The sequence below is a fragment of the Gopherus flavomarginatus genome, chromosome 1 (assembly GCF_025201925.1).
Source record: "Gopherus flavomarginatus isolate rGopFla2 chromosome 1, rGopFla2.mat.asm, whole genome shotgun sequence".
Classification (NCBI taxonomy): domain Eukaryota; kingdom Metazoa; phylum Chordata; order Testudines; family Testudinidae; genus Gopherus; species Gopherus flavomarginatus.
This window is the reverse complement of record NC_066617.1, coordinates 49,970,904-49,990,134: the sequence shown is the minus strand read 5'-3', so window position 1 is coordinate 49,990,134 and position 19,231 is coordinate 49,970,904. Positions and strand designations below refer to the sequence as shown.

Here is a 19,231-nt window from a genome sequence, read left to right as displayed (position 1 = left end):
CAAGCTGCAAGATTGAGTTAAGTTTTAGACATACATCGGGGATTCAGCCTCTTTGATATGTATGCAAAATGCAATGTATTCTCCACAAACATGCAGTTTGCTCTTTTGGTACAAAATACATTTTCAGTGAATTTATGAGTAAAGCTGTTAATTAGCCTGAGTTAAAATTAATTTTAAAATGGGTCATTTAAAGTATCTAGTAGTCTGTGTTAGATCCTTTCCCCCCATATTATTTGAATAATAGAATAACTACAGCCTGCAATATATTCAATTATTTCCACAAACACACTAAAAATATTTCAGCCATCTACAAAAGCCTTTGGAAGCAATTTGGATTTAACAATAATTAAAGCGAATAGGCTCTTTAGGAAAATCAGGCAGTTTAATATAGAAGAGCTAAATCCCAGCTTCTACTAATGTTCAGGCAAAACTCCCGTTGACTTCAAGGGGAGCACAGTCTGACCACATGTTTTCTCCTGTATTTAATCTGATGGATGTGGAAATACAGGTTTCACACTGGAAAACAGTTTTCTTTAATGATGAAACATATGGGAGGGATTAATACCTTGTGGCAGAATAATTGGCATAGGTTAATAGTTGTATTACTCTTTCAATTGAAGAAAAAAGCAAAGTGACTGAACAGACATAGGCCAGATAATCAGCTGGTGCAAATCAGCATAGCTCCAATAAATCAATGGAACTATGCCAGTTTGCATCAGCTGAGAATGTGGCCCACATATTCTGAATGTCTTGTAGCCCTTTGTGTAGCAGCAATGGTGTTGGGGTATGTCTACACTGGCAGAGTTACAGAGCCGCTCAGAGAGCGCTAAAGGGAAACTGCTGTTGTGTGTTCACACTGTCGGCTACCTGTGCAATAGCGTGTTCACGCTTGTGGCACTTGCAGTGGTATTTGGAGCAGTGCACTCTGGGCAGCTATCCCACAGAGCATCTCTTCCTTTTCTGCTGCTAAGAGTTGTGGGAAGGTGGAGGGGGCCATGGGGCATACTGGGTCCTGTCCGAGTGCCCCGTGATGCATTGCTTCACATTCCAGCAATCCCTGTGCTTCTGTCCGTATTTGGCGCCATCTTTTGACGGTTCGTGTACCGGCCGCTATGCCTCTTTGGTCTGCAGGAATGGATCCCTCACTGTTGTACAATATGCTGCTTGCTCTCGCTAAAACGTCACGAGTGGCAGTGGAATTATTCCTTAAACTACAAAGGCAAGAGGAGTGTGACACTGACCTTGCCCCGCATAGTAGCTACGACACAAGATTGCTTGTGGCATTCACGGAGGTGCTGACCACAGTGGAATGTTGCTCGGGAAACAAGCACTGAGCGGTGGCATCACACTGTCATGCACATCAGTGGCTGCGGAACTTTCAGATGGGGAAAGCACATGTTCATAGGAATGTTTGATGAGCTTGTCCCAGCGCTGCAGCGCAAGGACACGAGAATGAGAACTGCCCTGTCATTGGAAAAGCACGTGGCGATTGCACTGTGGAAGCTGGCTACTCCAGACGGCTACTGATCGATCGCTAACCAGTTTGGAGTGGGAAGGTCGACGGTTGGACTTGTGTTGACGGAAGTGTGCAGGGCCATTAATTGCATCCTGCTCTGAAAGACATGACTCTGGGCAACGTGTGTGACATTATGGATGGTTTTGCACAAGTGGGCTTCCCTAACTGGAGGGGCGATAGATGGCATGCATATTCCAGTTCAGGCACCAGACCACCTAGCTACTGAGTACATTAATTGGAAGGGGTGTTTCTCTATGGTTCTCCAGGTACCTGTGGATCACTGTGGGCATTTCACGGACATTAACGCAGGCTGGTCCGGAAAGGTGCATGATGCATGCATCTTTCAGAACACTGACCTGTTCAGGAAGCTGCAAGCGGGAACTTTCTTCCTGGACCAGAAGATCACCATAGGGGAAGTTGAAATACCCATTGTGATCTAGGGAGACCCTGCCTATCCCTTAATGCCATGGCTTATGAAACCATACATGGAGCACCTTGATATCAGCAAGGAGCGGTTCAACAACAGGCAGAGCAAGTGCAGAATGACTGCTGATTGTGCTTTTGGCCATTTAAAGGCCTGCTGGCGCTACCTATACAGGAGGCTGGACCTGGCTCATGATAGTATTCCTATGCTTGTAGCTGTGTGCTGTATGCTCCATGATATTTGTGAAGGGAAGGGTGAAAGCTTCACTCAGGGCTGGACCACTGGGGCTCAGTGCTTGGGGGCTGAATTTGAACAGCCAGAGACTAGAGCTATTAAAGGGGTGCAGCACGGGGCCATAAGGATCATGGATGATTTGAGGCAGGAATTTGAAGCTGGAATCCACTAATATTTGTTGCTATGCTTGGAAGTGCAGTGTTTGTAATGCAAGGAGGTGATTGTGATTGGTGCAGACGATGCTCTGTGAAGGTTTAAGAAAATTACCTGTTGCTTTGCCGGGCTCTGTTTGCTTTCAGTTAATAGAATAAAGATTGCTTTCAAACCAACACAATTCCTTTATTAGAAAACAAACAACCAGAGGAGAGAGACAAACAAAAAAACACATCAGCACTGTGGGGAATGGGGGAAGGAAGAATCCCAGGAGGAAGTGGGGTCCCGAGACCGTTCAAGATTTGTGTATGTCCAGGTATCATATGTAACCTTGTCCTTTGCGGTACAGTGCAGTGGGTACTGTACTTCAGCAGGGCTAAACTGCAGAGGGACAGGTGTTGAGTGCAGTGGGTACTGGGAGTCCGCAGGGCTGGACTGTGACAGGGAAGGAGTGGAATTTAGCGGGTACAGACTGGAGCCAGGAGGTTGATAAGTGTGTGCTGGCGGTGTCAGGGGGGTGCATGGGAGATAGTTTTGCGACAGAGTCCACAGGGGAGGGCGGGCATGGAGCTGCTTGGTTTGTAGTGCTAGTAGCACCTGCAGCATGTCTGCTTGGCGCTCCATAACTTTTAAGAGCCGCTCTGTGGCTTTGTTCTGGCACGCCACATTCTCCTTTCGGTCCCTCTTCTCGCTGTCCCACCACTCCTTCAATTGTTGTTTTTCAGCCGCGGAGTGCATCATAACCTCACGCAGAAAGTCCTCTTTAATTCTTCGTGGCTGCTTTCTAATTCTACACAGCCGTTCAGCTGGCGATAACAAAGAGGGAGGCTGGGCTCCCAAGGTCATATCTGTGAAGCCAAAATGCAACATTTTACAGAAGCAGTATTGTTTGCAACACACACAGCCATTGTTCACATACCTATCACTAACTGGCTGAACCCAGGCAAGTCACAAGACACCCAAAATAATCAGTAACCGCAGGGGAAGGGAAATCCATGTTTCAGGACAGTACTATACACAGGGCATGTGGCTCTTGTGGAGAGCCAGCACAGTAGAGAGGCCTTATAATCATTACTGTCGCCACATTTTCCACAGACTGTTCATTATGGAAGATATCTCACTGCTGAGGGTGAGCAGGGAATCAAGGGAGGGTCTTCTCCTAGACTACGGCTTCTGCCCTGGCCCTTATGTGGCTCACTTGTGTACAGGAATGGATGTCCAGAGAGCTGAGAAAAGGCATTGTGGGACACCTCCCAGAGGCCAGTCGCAGCGCTGTAATTGACCAGGGTGTCTACCCTGCCTTGTAGCCCCGGCGCAGAAAGCTGTACGCCTCTCATTGGGGTGGTATTTTTACAGCACTACAACTGCGCAGTTTCTGTGCACTAAGGGCTTGGCAGTGCCTACAAGTCGGGAGTTAAACGCAGAAAGCTGCTTTACTGCGCAGAAACTTGCCAGTGTAGACATGGCCTCTGAGAAGGGAGCTGGTTTAGCAAGAAGCAGTCAAAGTTAACACAGTGGCATCCAGCAGTAAGAGAGAGAGAACACGCAAAGGAGGAGAAACCAGGAGCATTGGCACAAAGATTGTATCACTAAAAATCCCCTCCACATAGAACAATTTCTGCTCACTTCTGATTATTAAAATATGAATCAGTATAGACTGTGATGAAGGCAGTGACGAACTTTCCAGATGCCCTATGGAGGAATTGGGAATATTCAAAGGGTGAAATTCTATCCTCACTTGCACCAAGTTTGAGCAACTCTGCAGGGCTTAGGGTAGATGTCCTTTCTCTCTTTCCCCCTGTGCAGGGACTTGGGGCTATTTGCTCTGTATAAATGTGGATCCAATATCTCTTCTCCCAGCTTCTGACAAGCATCATGCCAACAACAGTCCCCTTGACAGACGGCCTATTTGGAGTCTGTGTCAAGGAGCCGGTAATGGTCTTGGAGTTCATTAAATAACACACCACTGAATGAGAAAGGAATTAAACTTTAATAAAATGATCTGGACAGCTATGTGGTGTTCCTAACCCGCCCCCCAGGGCACATCTCCAAATTCCTATGTTCATAATACTGTCCCTTATGAGGGAGCATCTCTAAATCATAATCTTCTACAAACTTATCTCTCCAGAGCTCACTTCCCAATGCACCATGGGTATGGTGCTTCCCCTGAGCAGGAGCTGCTCCTCTGCCCTACTCCATGGAGAGGCAATCCAGAGCTTAAGTGGACAGAGGAGCTTGAACAGTCCTCTAGGTGGACAAATTTTCCCTGACGTAGCGTTCATTCAGTATGGTTGATAATAATAAGACCTGGGTGACTGTGCTTAACTCATCTGCTCTAAGACAGAAAATTCTCTTTTTGCAACAGTGCCCTCTCACACCTCAACAGAAAATGCTACTTTAAGTGATATGGACAGAATCAATATTCCACCAAGACTCCAAATGGGCCCTATATCAATGTCCTAGTTTGTAAAGCTGGAAGGCACCATAACTTAGTGTTCTGGTAAATCACTCAATTTCTATCATTAAAACATTGGGAAATCAAATCCCACTTGGGCCATGTTTCTGATTTAATATGACAAACTCTAACGTTTCGTGCCCCGTTAGGTTACTCCTGCACACCGGAACTGAAGGAGAAGCACCTCGATAAAGTCTGCTGCCGTTCACCCACTGAAGCCATCATTGGCATTGTAGCAAAGTAATGACCGGCACACATGTACAGCAATATCCCAGCAGATGGTTTTTTGCAGGAATATATTAGCCTAAGAAGTGCAGTAGATTTAGTTGGCAGACTATAATTTTATCAGTAACACCATCAGGGTTCCAGTCTGATTATGTCTCAAGCTTACATTTGCACTCCAGAGTGAGGAACATTTTCTTCAAAAGGATGTGTGGGTGGTTTGAATAGAGCAAAGCTATTACAGTCTTTGCATTTCTCTTTCTTCTCAGTATAGCTTGGGGGTAGATGAAGCAAGCACTAATGTTTCATGGTCAGTTAGTATTTGAAAAGAAATAAGGTGCGATGGAAATCCTGAATATTGCACCTCTTCCTCTACTGGTGTAAATAAGGATAGCTCCCATTTAAGACAATGAAATCAGTGAAAGTAGGTGAATTTACACCAGCTAAGTTTTGGCTCACTATGGCTTCCAGTTTGTTTGAGGGGTAAAACTAACACAGAACTAAAAAGGATGGGGTCTGGTTCTTTACTCCACCCTGCCAGTTTGGTGCTAGTGTAAATTCAGTAGAATGAAAAATCACACATACACACTCTTCAGGAAAAATATGAGAAAAGATGCATGCAGAAACAACACAGAGCTGCTGCATGGCAGAGTTTCAAGTTCTATGTGATTCTTTTCTGGAAGACAATCCTGTTTCTTACTGAATATTGAAAATTAACCACGTGCCAGTGAGGATTAATATCATACCTTCATTATCTCCTCTCCATATTTCAGTTTAAGTTTGTTTAGCTTCAAGGATCATTCTTAAAGACACAGAAAAGAACTTGAGTGAACCCACCTGCCTCCCCATGCCTTCAATCAGAGTTTTAAGTGGCAATTTTATAGTTAGATACAAGTCTGTTAGGTGAGTTCAGAAAACAAAACAATAAAGTGTACAGTGCTGGGTGTCGCCTGGGCAATATCTCTGACTGCCCATCAAGTCTGAACCTGTGTAGGTCATGGGCTAGATCACTTTGGGTGGTGCAGTGTCCTCCAGTGAGGACCATAACACTCTGAGATTGAAAGAAATTAATAGGGATCAAACCAACAGGATTCCATACAGGCTATTCCAGAGCCCTGCATAATTGAATAGGGAATGATTTCATTGCTAGAGAGTTGGGTTGGTTTGTTGATAACCATCCTGTCCAATTCTAAAGCAGAGCTATAATTCTGTATTAAATTCTGTAGGATGGTCCAACAAAAAACTATAGAAAGTTGATTATTTTCTCTCAAATTCTATAGGAATTCTCCATAAGGGACTGAGGGGGAGCAGCTGGTGATTCTACCGATAGTGCTGTTGGAGGGCTTCATAGAAGGCCAGTTAGCCTACCAGGGCTGAATTAATTCTTCCGTGACTACGCTGGCCATGACTCCTCTCCAACCAGCATGCCTGGTTTGGGGGGCTCTGCTAGTCCTTTGCAGGACCCCTAGTGATTCCAGAATGAACTAGACTGGTAAAGCTAGTGGGCTTTTCTCCCTAGTCAATCCATCTGCCATCACTGTAGTATCTGAGCAACTCACAATCTTTGATGTATTTTTCCCTCCCAGCACCCCTGTGAGGGAGGGAAGTGTTGTCATCACCATTTTACAGATGAGGTGCTGAGGGACAGAGAGACTAAGGGCCAGATTTTTAAAGATCTTTAGATGCCTAAATATGTGGATAGGTGCTTAGTAGAATTTTAAAAAAATGGGAGTTAGCCACCTACATGCTTCTGAAAGTCCCATTTGGCACCTATCTGCATCTTTAGGTACCTACCTACCTTTAAAACATCTGTCCCCACATGGCTTGTCCGAGGTCACAAGTCTGAAGTGAAGCAGGGAGTTGAACCCAGGTTCAGGTTGATTCATGATTCCCCATGATAGGTTAGGCAGATGAAAGATACTGTATTGTCTGCCTTAACTACTCTGATGGCATTCAGCTTTTCAAGAGCTTTAAAATGCAGTGATGGCATTGTGCAGTGGGGAGTGGAAAAGGCCAAGTGAGTATGTAAGTGATTTATAACTCCTTGTGATGAACTCTGGTGTGAAAATGAACTCCTGTATGTAGAACATTGGGCTGCATCTTATCATGTGTGGGCAAACTAATAGAGATGTGCTTTATATGATTTTATTTTTAAGGTGAGCAAGTACCGTAATTTATTCAAAGTGGGGGTGGAGCTGGTGGGGAAGCCAAAAGAGAGAACCTGTCGTGCTGTTGTACTCATGATTTCCTCTCTTTCTCTTTCAGTGAGTATGTTTTTGAACACATTAACCCCCAAGTTCTATGTTGCCTTGACAGGCACTTCTTCATTAATCTCAGGTCTTATTTTGGTAAGTATTAGATACAATTATTTTTATTTAACAAATATCTTGTTATCCACAGTGTGAGGGACACAGTCATGATTCGTAGGGGCAACATTTGGATCTGTCTTTTGTTCCTCTTTCATGTTTGTGCAGTCCAAGAAATTCTTAGTATTTTTTTTCCAAAACAAATGCTTCAGTGTCATTTCTTTTTAAGGAAAGAATAACTGCCAGCAGCCCAGCACTTATGAGCAATCCTATAATAATTCAAAAATGAGTTTTCATGTCAAGGATTGCCATAAACAAATATAACAAAAATAAAAGCCTCCCTTTTAGGGGAGAGAGAGATTCAGAGGTGTGTTCTTTTTAGACTGTTAAAGCTGATGATGGCTGTGGTAGAAGTATCTCATTAGAAAAAGTGGAGGAATTGATACTCGTAATGAACTCAATTTCATTCTCTTGTTTCTAAAGGATGATTATTAAAACAGAGAGAAACATATTTTTAAATATATATATAGTAGAGCTGCCAAGCGCTTTAAAAAATTAATCGTGATTAATCACGGGATTAAAAAAACTAAGTGCACGATTAATCGCACTGTTAAACAATAATATAATACCAGTTATTTAAATATTTTTGGATGTTTACTACATTTTCAAATATATTGATTTCAATTACAACACAGAATACAAAATGTACAGTGCTCACTTTATATTTATTTTTTATTACAAATATTTGCATGGTAAAAAACAAAAGAAATAGTATTTTTCAATTCATCAAATACAATTAGTGTAGTGCAATCTCTTTATCATGAAAGTTGAACTTACAAATGTAGAATTATGTAAAAAAAAACCTGCATTCAAAAATAAAACAATGTAAAATTTTACAGCCTGCAGATCCACTCAGTCTACTTCTTGTTCCGCCAATCACTCACACAAACAAGTTTGTTTATATTTGCAGAGATAATGCTGCATGCATCTTGTTTACAGTGTACTTGAAAGTGAGAACAGGCATTCACATGGCACTGTTGTAGCTGGCATCACAAGATACTTATGTGCCAGATGTGCTAAAGATTCATATGTCCCTTCGTGCTTCAACCACCATTCCAGGGGACACGCGTCCATGCTGATGATGGGTTCTACTCAATAACAATCCAAAGCAGCTTTCTTTTTTGATGGTTTGGGTTCTGTAGTTTCTGCATCAGAGTGTTGCTCTTTTAAGACTTCTGAGAGCATGCCCTATACCTCATGCCTCTCAGATTTTGGAAGGCACTTCAGATTCTTAAACCTTGGGTCAAGTGCCATAGCTATTTTTAGAAATCTCACATTGGTACCTTTTGGTGTTTTGTCAAATCTGCAGTGAAAGTGTTCTTAAAATGAACAACATGTGCTGAGTCATCATCCAAGACTGCTATTACATGAAATATGTGGCAGGATGTGGATAAAACAGCAGGGGACATACAATTCTTCCCCAAGGAGTTCAGTCACAAATTTAATTAATGCATTTTTTTTAACGAGCATCACCAACGTGGAAGCATGTCCTCTGGAATGGTGGCCGAAGCACGAAGGGACATATGAATGTTTAGCATATTTGGCATGTAAATACCTTGCAATGCCAGCTACAAAAGTGCCTTGCAAATGCCTCTTCTCACTTTCTGGTGACATTGTAAATAAGAAGAGGGCAGCATTATCTCCTGTAAATGTAAACACACTTGTTTGAGCAATTGGCTGAACAAGAAGTAGGACTGAGTGGACTTGTAGGCTCTGAAGTTTTACATAGTTTTGTTTTTGAGTGCAGTTATGTAAGCAAAAAAATTCAACATTTGTAAGTTGCACTTTCACGACAATGAGATTGCACTACATTACTTGTATGAGGTGAATTGAAAAATGCTATTTCTTTGTTTATAATTTTTACAGTGCAATTATTTATAATAAAAAAATATACACTTTGATTTCAGTTACAACACAGAATACGATATATATGAAAATGTAGAAAAACATCCATAATATTTAATAAATTTCAATTGGTATTCTATTGTTTAACAGTGCGATTAAAACTGCGATTAATCGTGGTTTTTTTAATCGTGATAATTGTTTGAATTAATCACATGAGTTAACTGTGATTAATCGACAGCCCTAATATATATTGGATATCTTGATAATAGCCTTTTAAAATATATATGCTCTTTTAAACCTCTCAGACCCTGGTCTTGCAAACATATATTCTGGGGTCGACCTTAACACCAGCATACGACTAAGTTTCCAAACCAGTGCATCTGTTCACAAGAACTCAGTCACATTGGCCACATTCACGGAAATAAAATGAGAAGAAGTGTTGAATCCTCAGGCTGTACAGTATCATAGTTATTATCATGCTGGTTTTCAACCTTGATGCTGGGAGCTAGTTTGCTACTTAAACAAGCAAGGTTTGTCTTATATTTTTATTGCTGCTCAGTCATTGTCCAGGCCTTTGTTTAAAAATAAATCACACATTTATTAACTTGCTGATTACCATAGTTATGGTCTCTCCATTTGTAGAGTGCTTACAGGAAGCTCTGCATTACAGCAATAACCTGAAACAGACATTATGACCCCATGCCCTCCTCACCCTATGTTGCTTGGTGCTGCAGTAAAATAACAATGCAAAAATACTGTTATCTAAGCTGACATAATGCCTTATAATCATAAGTGAGTTTTGATTCAGATCTGTATTTTACAGTTTGAGCCCATCTATAGAAGAAATGTGATTCTAGATGTGTACCCAGCACTTCCACCATCTCATCCTTATTCTTCCCTAGTCTGTCACAGGCTGGTACACGGGGAATCAGCAGATCTCAAGTAAAACATCAGGTGTGCTGCAGCTGTTCAGAGAGCTGCCTTGCTTCAGTGTTTACAAGCAACTGAAGACAATTACTTAATGACTGCACCTTGGGCATTCTTCAGAACTGCTTGAGCTGAGCCCCAAAGCACAGAACAGCTCTTCAGAGAAATCACTTCGGAATATGGTTGGAGAGGTTCAGCGGTCACATTCAGACCAAGTGTTAGCTAGTGCAGCTCCTTTGAAAAGAATACATTCAAGGGAAGGTGCTGTGTATTAAATTCAATACCCTTGGAAGTTAAACATATTAACCGCCACTAACCAGCAGGGCTAGGAAGGGCAGGAGAAATATAGTGGCTCGACTGGCATAGCTCTATGCTTGATGATGGGGAAAGAGGAGTGAAGGCAGTCAGAAGAAGTAGCAGGAGGGACTGGCTGTCCCTTTGGAAAATTCTGATGGAACTTTGTAGGAAGGAAACCAACAGAGTTCTATAGAAATTCCTTCTCAATCAATGCAATTTAGTAGAGTGAGATCTTATACATAGGTTTGCCTAGCCATCCTGTAGAATTCTATAGCAAGGCTGTATTCAATTCTATAGGAGGGTTGAAAAACTATGGAAGGGATCTCCTTTTCTGTTACATTTTATGTGGCTTTTCTAAAATGGGTGACTCAAAGGAATGGGCGCTAGTGGGAGAATTTCAGGAAGGAAATGGGTCTCTATTTGCGGGATTTATGTCTGACTTGTGTGAAATGTTGGGGAGTGATGAATGAGAAGCAGCAAGAAGCATTCAGGTCCAGGATTTGTGGAGGAACAAAAAAGTCAGCATTAGAAAGAACCAGAGGATGCAGATCTCTAAGTCAGGTAGTGCTGGAGCCTAGGCAGCAATGTAAGGTGGTGGGTGGGAAGCCTATTTATCCATGACTCACCAAGAGACACTGTAACTAGTTACGGCAGAATCAGAGTCTCTGGCATGGGGGCAGAACATTCCCATTGGCAGGACCCCACTCATGGAAACTGTGCAAGAGGAGATTAAACTGTGTGAGCTAAATGTTAGATCTACTCCAATAACGGAATCTCTCTGTATGACCAGTCCACAATAGGCAAGTTGGAGGAAATAGAGAAGAGGGAGGGGAGAGGTATAAGAAAGATGGGGAGCAGAGGTGTACCCTCAGTACTGCCTTTAATTGTCTGGTGATTAGGTACCACAGCTTTGCATGCATGAGAGACACTTGAGATAAGTAAATTGATTAGACAGGTAAAAGCCAGGGAGTCGACATTATAGACAAGCTTTGATTGGGATGAGGGTCAGTGAACTGGGTGACAGGAGGGGAATTCAGCAGAGGAAAGCTGTGGTAAAAGTGATCTGTGGTCAATCAAGACAGCTGTGGGAAGTTGTTGTGAAGTAGTACTACGAGATCACTGGTCCATTTAGCCTGGTAACTTCACCTTTTCTAACTAATCTAGCATTTCTAACAATAGACCCAGCAATATGGTAAACTGTCTAACTATCACCAAGTATAATATAGAATATTTCACAATAGGTGCAATTCCAGAACACCCATTCTTAGTACTATATTAAAAATGAAAATCTTCAAATGAAGATTAAATGAAAACCTTTTCTAAAACAAATATTCCCTTATCATATCTAAATTACTGTGATTTTTGTCCTGCCAGTTGTGCTTATGTTCTTTGGAATTTTCCACCATATGGTCTGCTTTGGCAGATTTCATCCTACTCTGAATTGGCTGTAATTACTAAACAGAAGGAGAAATCACAGCTACGGCAGAATTTTAGAAGAGTGGCAAGTGATGGTATAGAAGACACCTCACTCATCTCGTTTCCAATATATCGCAATGACTCCTGATGGTGTTCAGCTTTGGGGAATAGAGTGTTATATGCTAATCTCAGGTTGCTCATATGTAACGTGATACTTTCCCCTGTCATTTTCCCTCTCTTTTCCTCTTACTTCTTGGGTGGAATTCTGGCCCCACTGAAGTCAAAGTGTGTTTTGGCAGTGACTTCAGTGGAGCCAGGATTTCACCACTTCTTTCCAGTCTGTGTCGCTCAGGAAAGTAAAGAAGACTCCTTTATTTCTGTTACAACCAACTTGCCATTAATTGTCTACATGACATAATTTAAAATGAACGGCTCAGGTAGCACAAATTAATTCCATCCTTGCTTCTGTCCCTTGCAGGTCATTCATGGGATAAAATCAGGGCCTAAATAAAGCCCCTAACTGCACCAGACAGACAGGCATATCAGAGAACATGGTTTCAACCCAGCTGTCCCCAGCTTGGTTCCAATTTGTAGTGTAGCAGAAATCACTTAAGAAAGAAAATTTCAGAAGAGATGATATTTTGTTTTTCTGATTCTGTCTCAGGCTGCAGACTAGACTCCCATATATACTGAGCAAAGCAGTGGAACACCAGGATATGCTGTTTCAATGAAGCAGATGTACACATTTTCAAAGTTGCTGTGCACCTTACGTTCTCACTGATTTCAGTAGGAACGGGGGGTTACTAGGCACCTTTGAAAATAAACCTACTATCTGCTACAAATAAGGGAGAAACATTTTGAAAAACACATAAATGACTTAGGAACTTAGTCCCATTTTCAAGGGACTTAGGCATTTAGAGTCATTGGGGCTAGGGTGGTGTTTATGCAATGTATACAGTACTTAATTTGAGTCCAGGGCTAAGCCCCAGCACCTCTACACTTGGCAGTTCATAGCCCTGGTGTCTCTGGGCTTGCCACATCGGTTATGAAAGTAAAAAAATTGCCTAGAATCCAGAATTCACAAAAATCAGGATGCATTTATGTTCTTAGCTGTCTGCAACCAACTGCCCAGCTTGACAAATGCTTGTGAACCTGGTTCAGTGTGTTTGCACAGCCTTGTCTCCTCTCCTCTCCTCTCCTCCATGGGTTCCTTTTGTCCCCTCTTCTTCCCTTTTGATTTCTTCAAGGGGAGCAGTTTCTGGGACTTGGAGTTGTCAGAAAGCACTGTGAAGTAACTCCTTTCAGCAGTCTCCATGTAATAAAGTCCTCCCACCTAGGAAGTGCCATCTAGAGCTGAGTGAATAATGGATTTATCAGTTCTCTGGCTTTGTGCGCTGTAGGATGTAGAACCACATACATATTCGTTGAGCTCCTGTTTTATGTAAATTGCCAGCCCGTATTTTGGGTGCTAATTGCTGGCTATGAGTTTATAACCTTGATTTTGTGAGTTAGGACACTCACCTAGGATGTGGGAAACTGAAGTTCAAATCACTCTTCTTATTTATACAAAGTGGAACAGCCCCAGTGAGGACATTGAGAAACCCCACATCAGAATATCCCATAGTCCAGTGGCTTGGACACTGTCCTGCAGTATAGAAGATCCAACTTTAAATCCCTTCTCCACATCAGGCAGAGGGAAGAAATAAATCTGGATCTCCTACGTCTTAAGTGAGTGCCCCACCCATTGGGCTAACACTGATAAATGAAGTGGCAGTACCACCGCCATCTCTTTTTCCTCTGTCCATTTTGTGACTGTAGTCCTCCTTTTCAGTTCCAAACAAAATGTTTCATTTCAACATTGCCAAAACCTTTGGATTTTTTTTTTTGTGATGAACTTGATACAAACCTCTGAATAGTTTCGGTCAACCCAAATCTGCATTTTTCGGGGAATAAACTGTTAGCCTGAAAAAATTCTTCCATCGCTCTGGTGCCACCTTTTCCATATTGTACTGTGATCCTCAACGTTTTCTAGCTACGAGGCTAGGAATTATGGGACACCTCTATTGCTCATTCAATAGAAGATGACGATCTACACGCATTCCACCCTGTTAAGTGGGAAACCATGACTAATATCATAAAACTGGTGACCAAACCTCCTGGTCCAAAGAGCAACAAAATAAGCCTACCTTTTCAGGGCCAATGTAAAAGGTAGATTGCACATGGGGTAGAGCTCTGCCAGTTGAACGTTGAAGGCCTCTCACTGTCCAAGTGTGACTACCTGGAGAAAATGCTGAAGACAACCAACATCAATGTCCTAAAGTTCCAGGAGACACATGTTGCAAACAAAGAAAAAGCCTATTGCTACAAAATCAATGGCTATCAATTCATAGCCAGCAATTACCGTACAAAATACGGGGTAGCAATTTACATAAAACAGGAGATCAATGAATATGTGGCTCTACCTCCTACAGCGCACAAAGAAACAGCTACAATATCCTTGCGCATTGGTAAGCTAATCATCATTCATGTATAAACCATCTGTGCATAGTGGCCTCAACCAGCTCTGCAAAATGCACAGGACCCTGCTGTATTTGTGAACAACTGTAATAGTCACCACACAGAATGGGCCTGTGCAGCAAACAATATTGCAGGTGAAGAACTGATACACTGGGTGCTGGCAAATGATATGCTTCTCCTTTTTGATACAAAACCGTGAGACACTTTCTACTTTTCAAGGTGGTGCAGAGGATACTGCCGTGACCTGATGTTCATCTCTAAAGATGATGCAGGCACACTGATACCCCATTGCGGATCACCCTCGATGACTTCCCGAAGAGCCAGAACAGACCAGTACTGACCCCAAATCCTAGTTCTCTACTCAAAACTGGCACCGTGCTGGAACTTCATAAAACAGACTGGGCCACTTTCAGTATGACTGTGGACAGGACAATCTCCCATATTTTCCCAATGCCAAAGACTTTGACTGTTTGATTGTGCTCCTCATCTCTGGTGTAAAGAAGAAGATCCCCCAAAGACACACGTCATTGAACACTCCTTGGCTGTCTGCAGTCCAGCAAGAGCTCCTCCACAAATCTGATGAGTGTGGAGACCCAGAAATTGGAATTGCTGGATGCAGCAAGACAGAAATGGTGGCTTCAATGTGTAGAAGATCTAAACTTCACACACTCAAGCAGACGCACCTGAAATCTGCTTGAGACACCTGGGGGCTGCAAATCCCACACAGGCCACTAGGCTACAGGTGAAAGCCAACGCCATCACTGCTAAACTTTTGTAGACATCAGAACAACCAGTGAACAAACAGTATCTCAGATAAGTCCAGCATCAGCCTTGGCAGGTGGTGTCCAAACGCGCTCCATTGTCCCAATGGACATTGATGCAGTCATTGCAGCCAAAAAACTGGGAAAAGTGGCAGGAAAAGATGGTATCTCTCCTGAGTTCCTATATAACCTTGGCCCACTCGCATGGAAATGGAGGATGCAGCATTCTGGAGACTGGTGAAATCCCCCCGTATGGAGAGAAGTCAAGGTCATTGCACTCATAAAGCCCTGGAGAACCTGAAGATCACTCTTTTAGTTATTGGCCAATCTTCTTTTTGAGCACCACCTGCAAGGTGATGCAGTGTATGGTGCTGAACCGATTCAGGCCCACTGTGGATGCCAGCCTACCTAAGGAGCAAGCTGATTTTCAACCACACAGATTATGCTGCAACCAGTCCTGGCCCACAATACAAATGTTAAGACTGGATTCCAATGAAAACTAAAGACCAGTACTGCTTTCATTGATCTGTCAGTGGCATATGACAGAATCTGGAAGGGATGGTCTGCTACTGAAACTGGTCAAAGTGATTCCCCATGTGCAGAATCTCAGGTTGCTGTACACCATGCTTAGTGGCTGAAGAATGCGTGTATACTTTGCAGGCCAAACCAACAAGCTGCTCGCTTTGTATAATGGGCTAAAAAAAGTCTCTGTACTTGCTCCAACACTCCTCAAGGTGTACACGAGCGATTTGCTTGAAACAATAGTGCAGAAGTTTGCGTATGCTGATGTTTTGGCACTCACAACTCAGGCCTGAAGCTTTAAAGAACCTTTACATCTGATCTTAAGATCGTGGAGTGCTTCCAAAAGTGGTGGCTAAGACCAAGTCTGAGGAAATTGGTTGTCTCTATTTTCCACTTTGATGGTAGAATCACACAAAACACTCTAACAGTTGAGTTTTCTGGTGAAACTGTGCATTATGGCCCAAAACCAACATATATTGGTGTCATTCTCGACTGCACGCTGACCTTTCATGACCACCTCGAGAAAGTAGCCTCTAAAGCAGAGACTCACATCAACATTACTCAAGAGTCAGCAGGAACAAGCTGTCCTGGTCCTACGAACATCAGCCTTTGCCCTGGTGTATTCAGTTTCAGAGCACTGTGCTCCATGTAGACAAGAAGCTGCCATACCCAACTTGTGGATATGCTGCTGAATCAGACCAAATGAATCATCATGGGAACTTTAAGGTCAACATCTCTACCATGGCTTTCTGTATTAGCAAACATCAGAGCTCCATTGAAATATAGCCACAGCATGAGAACTTAAATGCATTGAAGACTATCCAGAACTTCCCATCCGGCAGGTTATGGATAATATACTCCAACAATGCCAGAAATTGCAAAAATCATTGTGAACCATACGTGACCACTTCATGTCTCTGGATCTGGCCAGGAAACAGCAAAGCTTCTGGACCTTATCTATCATTCCAGACAAGCATCTTATTACTGAACCAACAAGCCGCCCTCCCTGTTTCGACCTGTCACATAGACTTTGGTCCACATTGAACTGCATCTGAACAAACCATGGAAGAGGCATCTACTTGATACACAAGTAGAAAATCAGACTTCCCTTTGTGCGACGGTGGTAAGAACATCCAAACCATCAAACACAGCATAACGCAGTATCCTACATATGGATTCAAAGGTGAATTGGATGATATCCACAGTGTCACTGAGGAGGCCTTGAAATGGCTTAGGGACCTACAACTGCATCTGCAGAATGTTGTTCTGCAGATGCCATACACACACACGCACAAGAGAGAGCTCAATAGAGTGTCATCTGGAGTGGGAGCATTCTCCTGCTGCACCAAAGGGGTGGTTGTTCATTTTCCCATGAGGACACATGAGGACTGGGGAAGAAGCATTACTTATCTGACAAATGAGATGGAGCGGGAGCAACTCAGTACCATGATGACCTGAAGGGTTATCTGTAGGAAATAATGTGGGGTCTGAGTTGAGGGGACTATAGTTGGTAGTAGGGAAAGGCTTGGGAGGGAAGGTGTTGAGTGAATCTGAACTACCATGTAGAAACTGAACCTCCAAGTGGCTCTGCAGAGATTGGTTTAGTGCCAGCCTTCTGTGAACAGAACCTGCAGGTTGTCTTGAGTTACATACGTGAACTTAGCCCTGCAGTTTTTCAATAAATCCACTTACTAACTCATAAGGGAAAATAAGGATTAATAATGGACTGATATTTTGTACGGGGTTTTGTAAGCGGTTTCAGGTATTGGGAAGGACTATACTCAGGTATTGGGAAGAAACGCTACAAAAATTTTTTTAAAAAGGCCATTCATGCACAGTTTCCAACCTAGTCAATACAAGGAAGTACTGCAAATTTTTCAAGAACCCTTTACCTGAATCATTTTCAGCCCTGTTACTAGACAGAAGTTTGGCTGCTTAATTCAAATATCACCTCAGAACCCTCTGAGATTCTCTCATTACTAATGTGTGTGTTTATAATTTTTTCAGTCAGAAAGAATTTTTACATTTATCTGAAAGAGTCTTCATTTTCAGAGCTGATTTTATTGTTTCCAGCAACACACACACCACTCCTGTCAGAATTTAATTTTTATTTTCATTATTAAAATATCAGGTGTGTGTGAGATATATATATATATATATATATCACACACACACCTGATATTTATATATATATATATATACAATTGTCCTGACAATGAAATCTATTAGTCAGTGAGATAATCTCCCAAGGGAAACTGGAGATTATAATACAAGGACCAATCCTGCATTGGCAGGGGATTCATTAGTGGTTCTGTAAATATGTGTGGGGAGGGAGGTATTGATTAAATAGTAGGAAAGCCAGAGTCTGTTTATTTTCATGTCTTTCCTTTTATGGCCTCTGAGAAATGCTGAGTGATAAATAAGAAATGTTAAGAATGGATAAATAAATGCTAAGAAATGTAAAATAAAATCTAAATAGATGTGAGAGCATTAATAAAAATCATACGAATTAGACTCCATGGAGAACATAGAGAAACAAAATATATGCACTGGTAGTGTGATATCCTTTGCTTCTGTTCTAGATATTTGAGTGGTGGTATTTTCGCAAGTATGGGACATCATTCATTGAGCAGGTCTCTGTGAGCCACTTGCGCCCTCTGCTGGGTGGGGTGGACAATAACTCCCCCAACAACTCTAACACAAGCAATGGAGACTCTGATTCAAACCGACAGAGTGTTTCAGGTAAGAAAATTCCTGTCTGCTGCAAACAATTAACTGTGAACTTCACTCTTTTTCTCTCCTGTTTAACTGAAAGAAGTGAGTGGCTTTTTACTATGCTTCCACTGCAGAAGAATGATAAAATATCCCCTTTGCTCACACTGAACATAGTTCTTGCTGGACGTTCTTTCAAAATCTTCACTTTAAATTTTAATTAGCCTGCCCTTATTGTGTTCAGAAATTAAGTCATAGATCACTCGTAAAAATGATGGCTTTTACTATTTATTAATGCTGTATGCCTGCACCCAGGAAAAGCAGAGTGAAAACGAGCTGTATTTACAGACGTCTGTTTTATTTGTTTGGTATGCTTTGGTATTTAAATTGGATTAAAATTTGGGTGAAATAATGTGAAAACAACTGCAGTTCACTTTGTATGGTGAAAAGCCGACCTCTGACCTTGAAGTCAGTTCATAGGGAGTAAAGCAGAATTGATTGTTTATCTAAGGAATTTATCCAAGGGGAATGAAATATCTGTGATTATTAGTGAATGAAATATTAGTGGTTAAGGTCCTGATACTGCAAAGAATTTCTCACATGTGTAGAGTTAGGTATATACTTAAGTCTTTGCAGGATCAGGGCCTAAGAAGATAATGTCTGCAAGTCAAATTGTGTCCCCATCTAAATAGCACCACAGGGAAACTAGAGGAAGTAAGACATCCCTTGTACCCCAGAAATTCGTGTGCATGTGCGCGCACATACACACACACACACCCCTTTCCTTCATCTCCACTGAAGGCATGGAGGGGTAAGCCAGGTCTTTGTACCTATCATGAAATGTTGGCCTCGTTGAAGTCAATA

General features: G+C 42.2%; 1 protein-coding gene across 6 annotated transcripts in view; it reads left to right on the top strand.

The window, feature by feature from the left end:
* The window catches only part of ST7 (suppression of tumorigenicity 7), a 235,557-nt gene that overhangs the window by 112,156 nt on the left and 104,170 nt on the right, over positions 1 to 19,231 (top strand). For all 6 annotated transcript variants that reach the window (XM_050936217.1, XM_050936218.1, XM_050936222.1 and 3 more), the window contains exons 2-3: positions 7,270 to 7,352; positions 18,238 to 18,397. In XM_050936217.1, the coding sequence (XP_050792174.1) occupies positions 7,270 to 7,352; positions 18,238 to 18,397 (243 nt within the window). The remainder of the gene's footprint in view (positions 1 to 7,269; positions 7,353 to 18,237; positions 18,398 to 19,231) is intronic.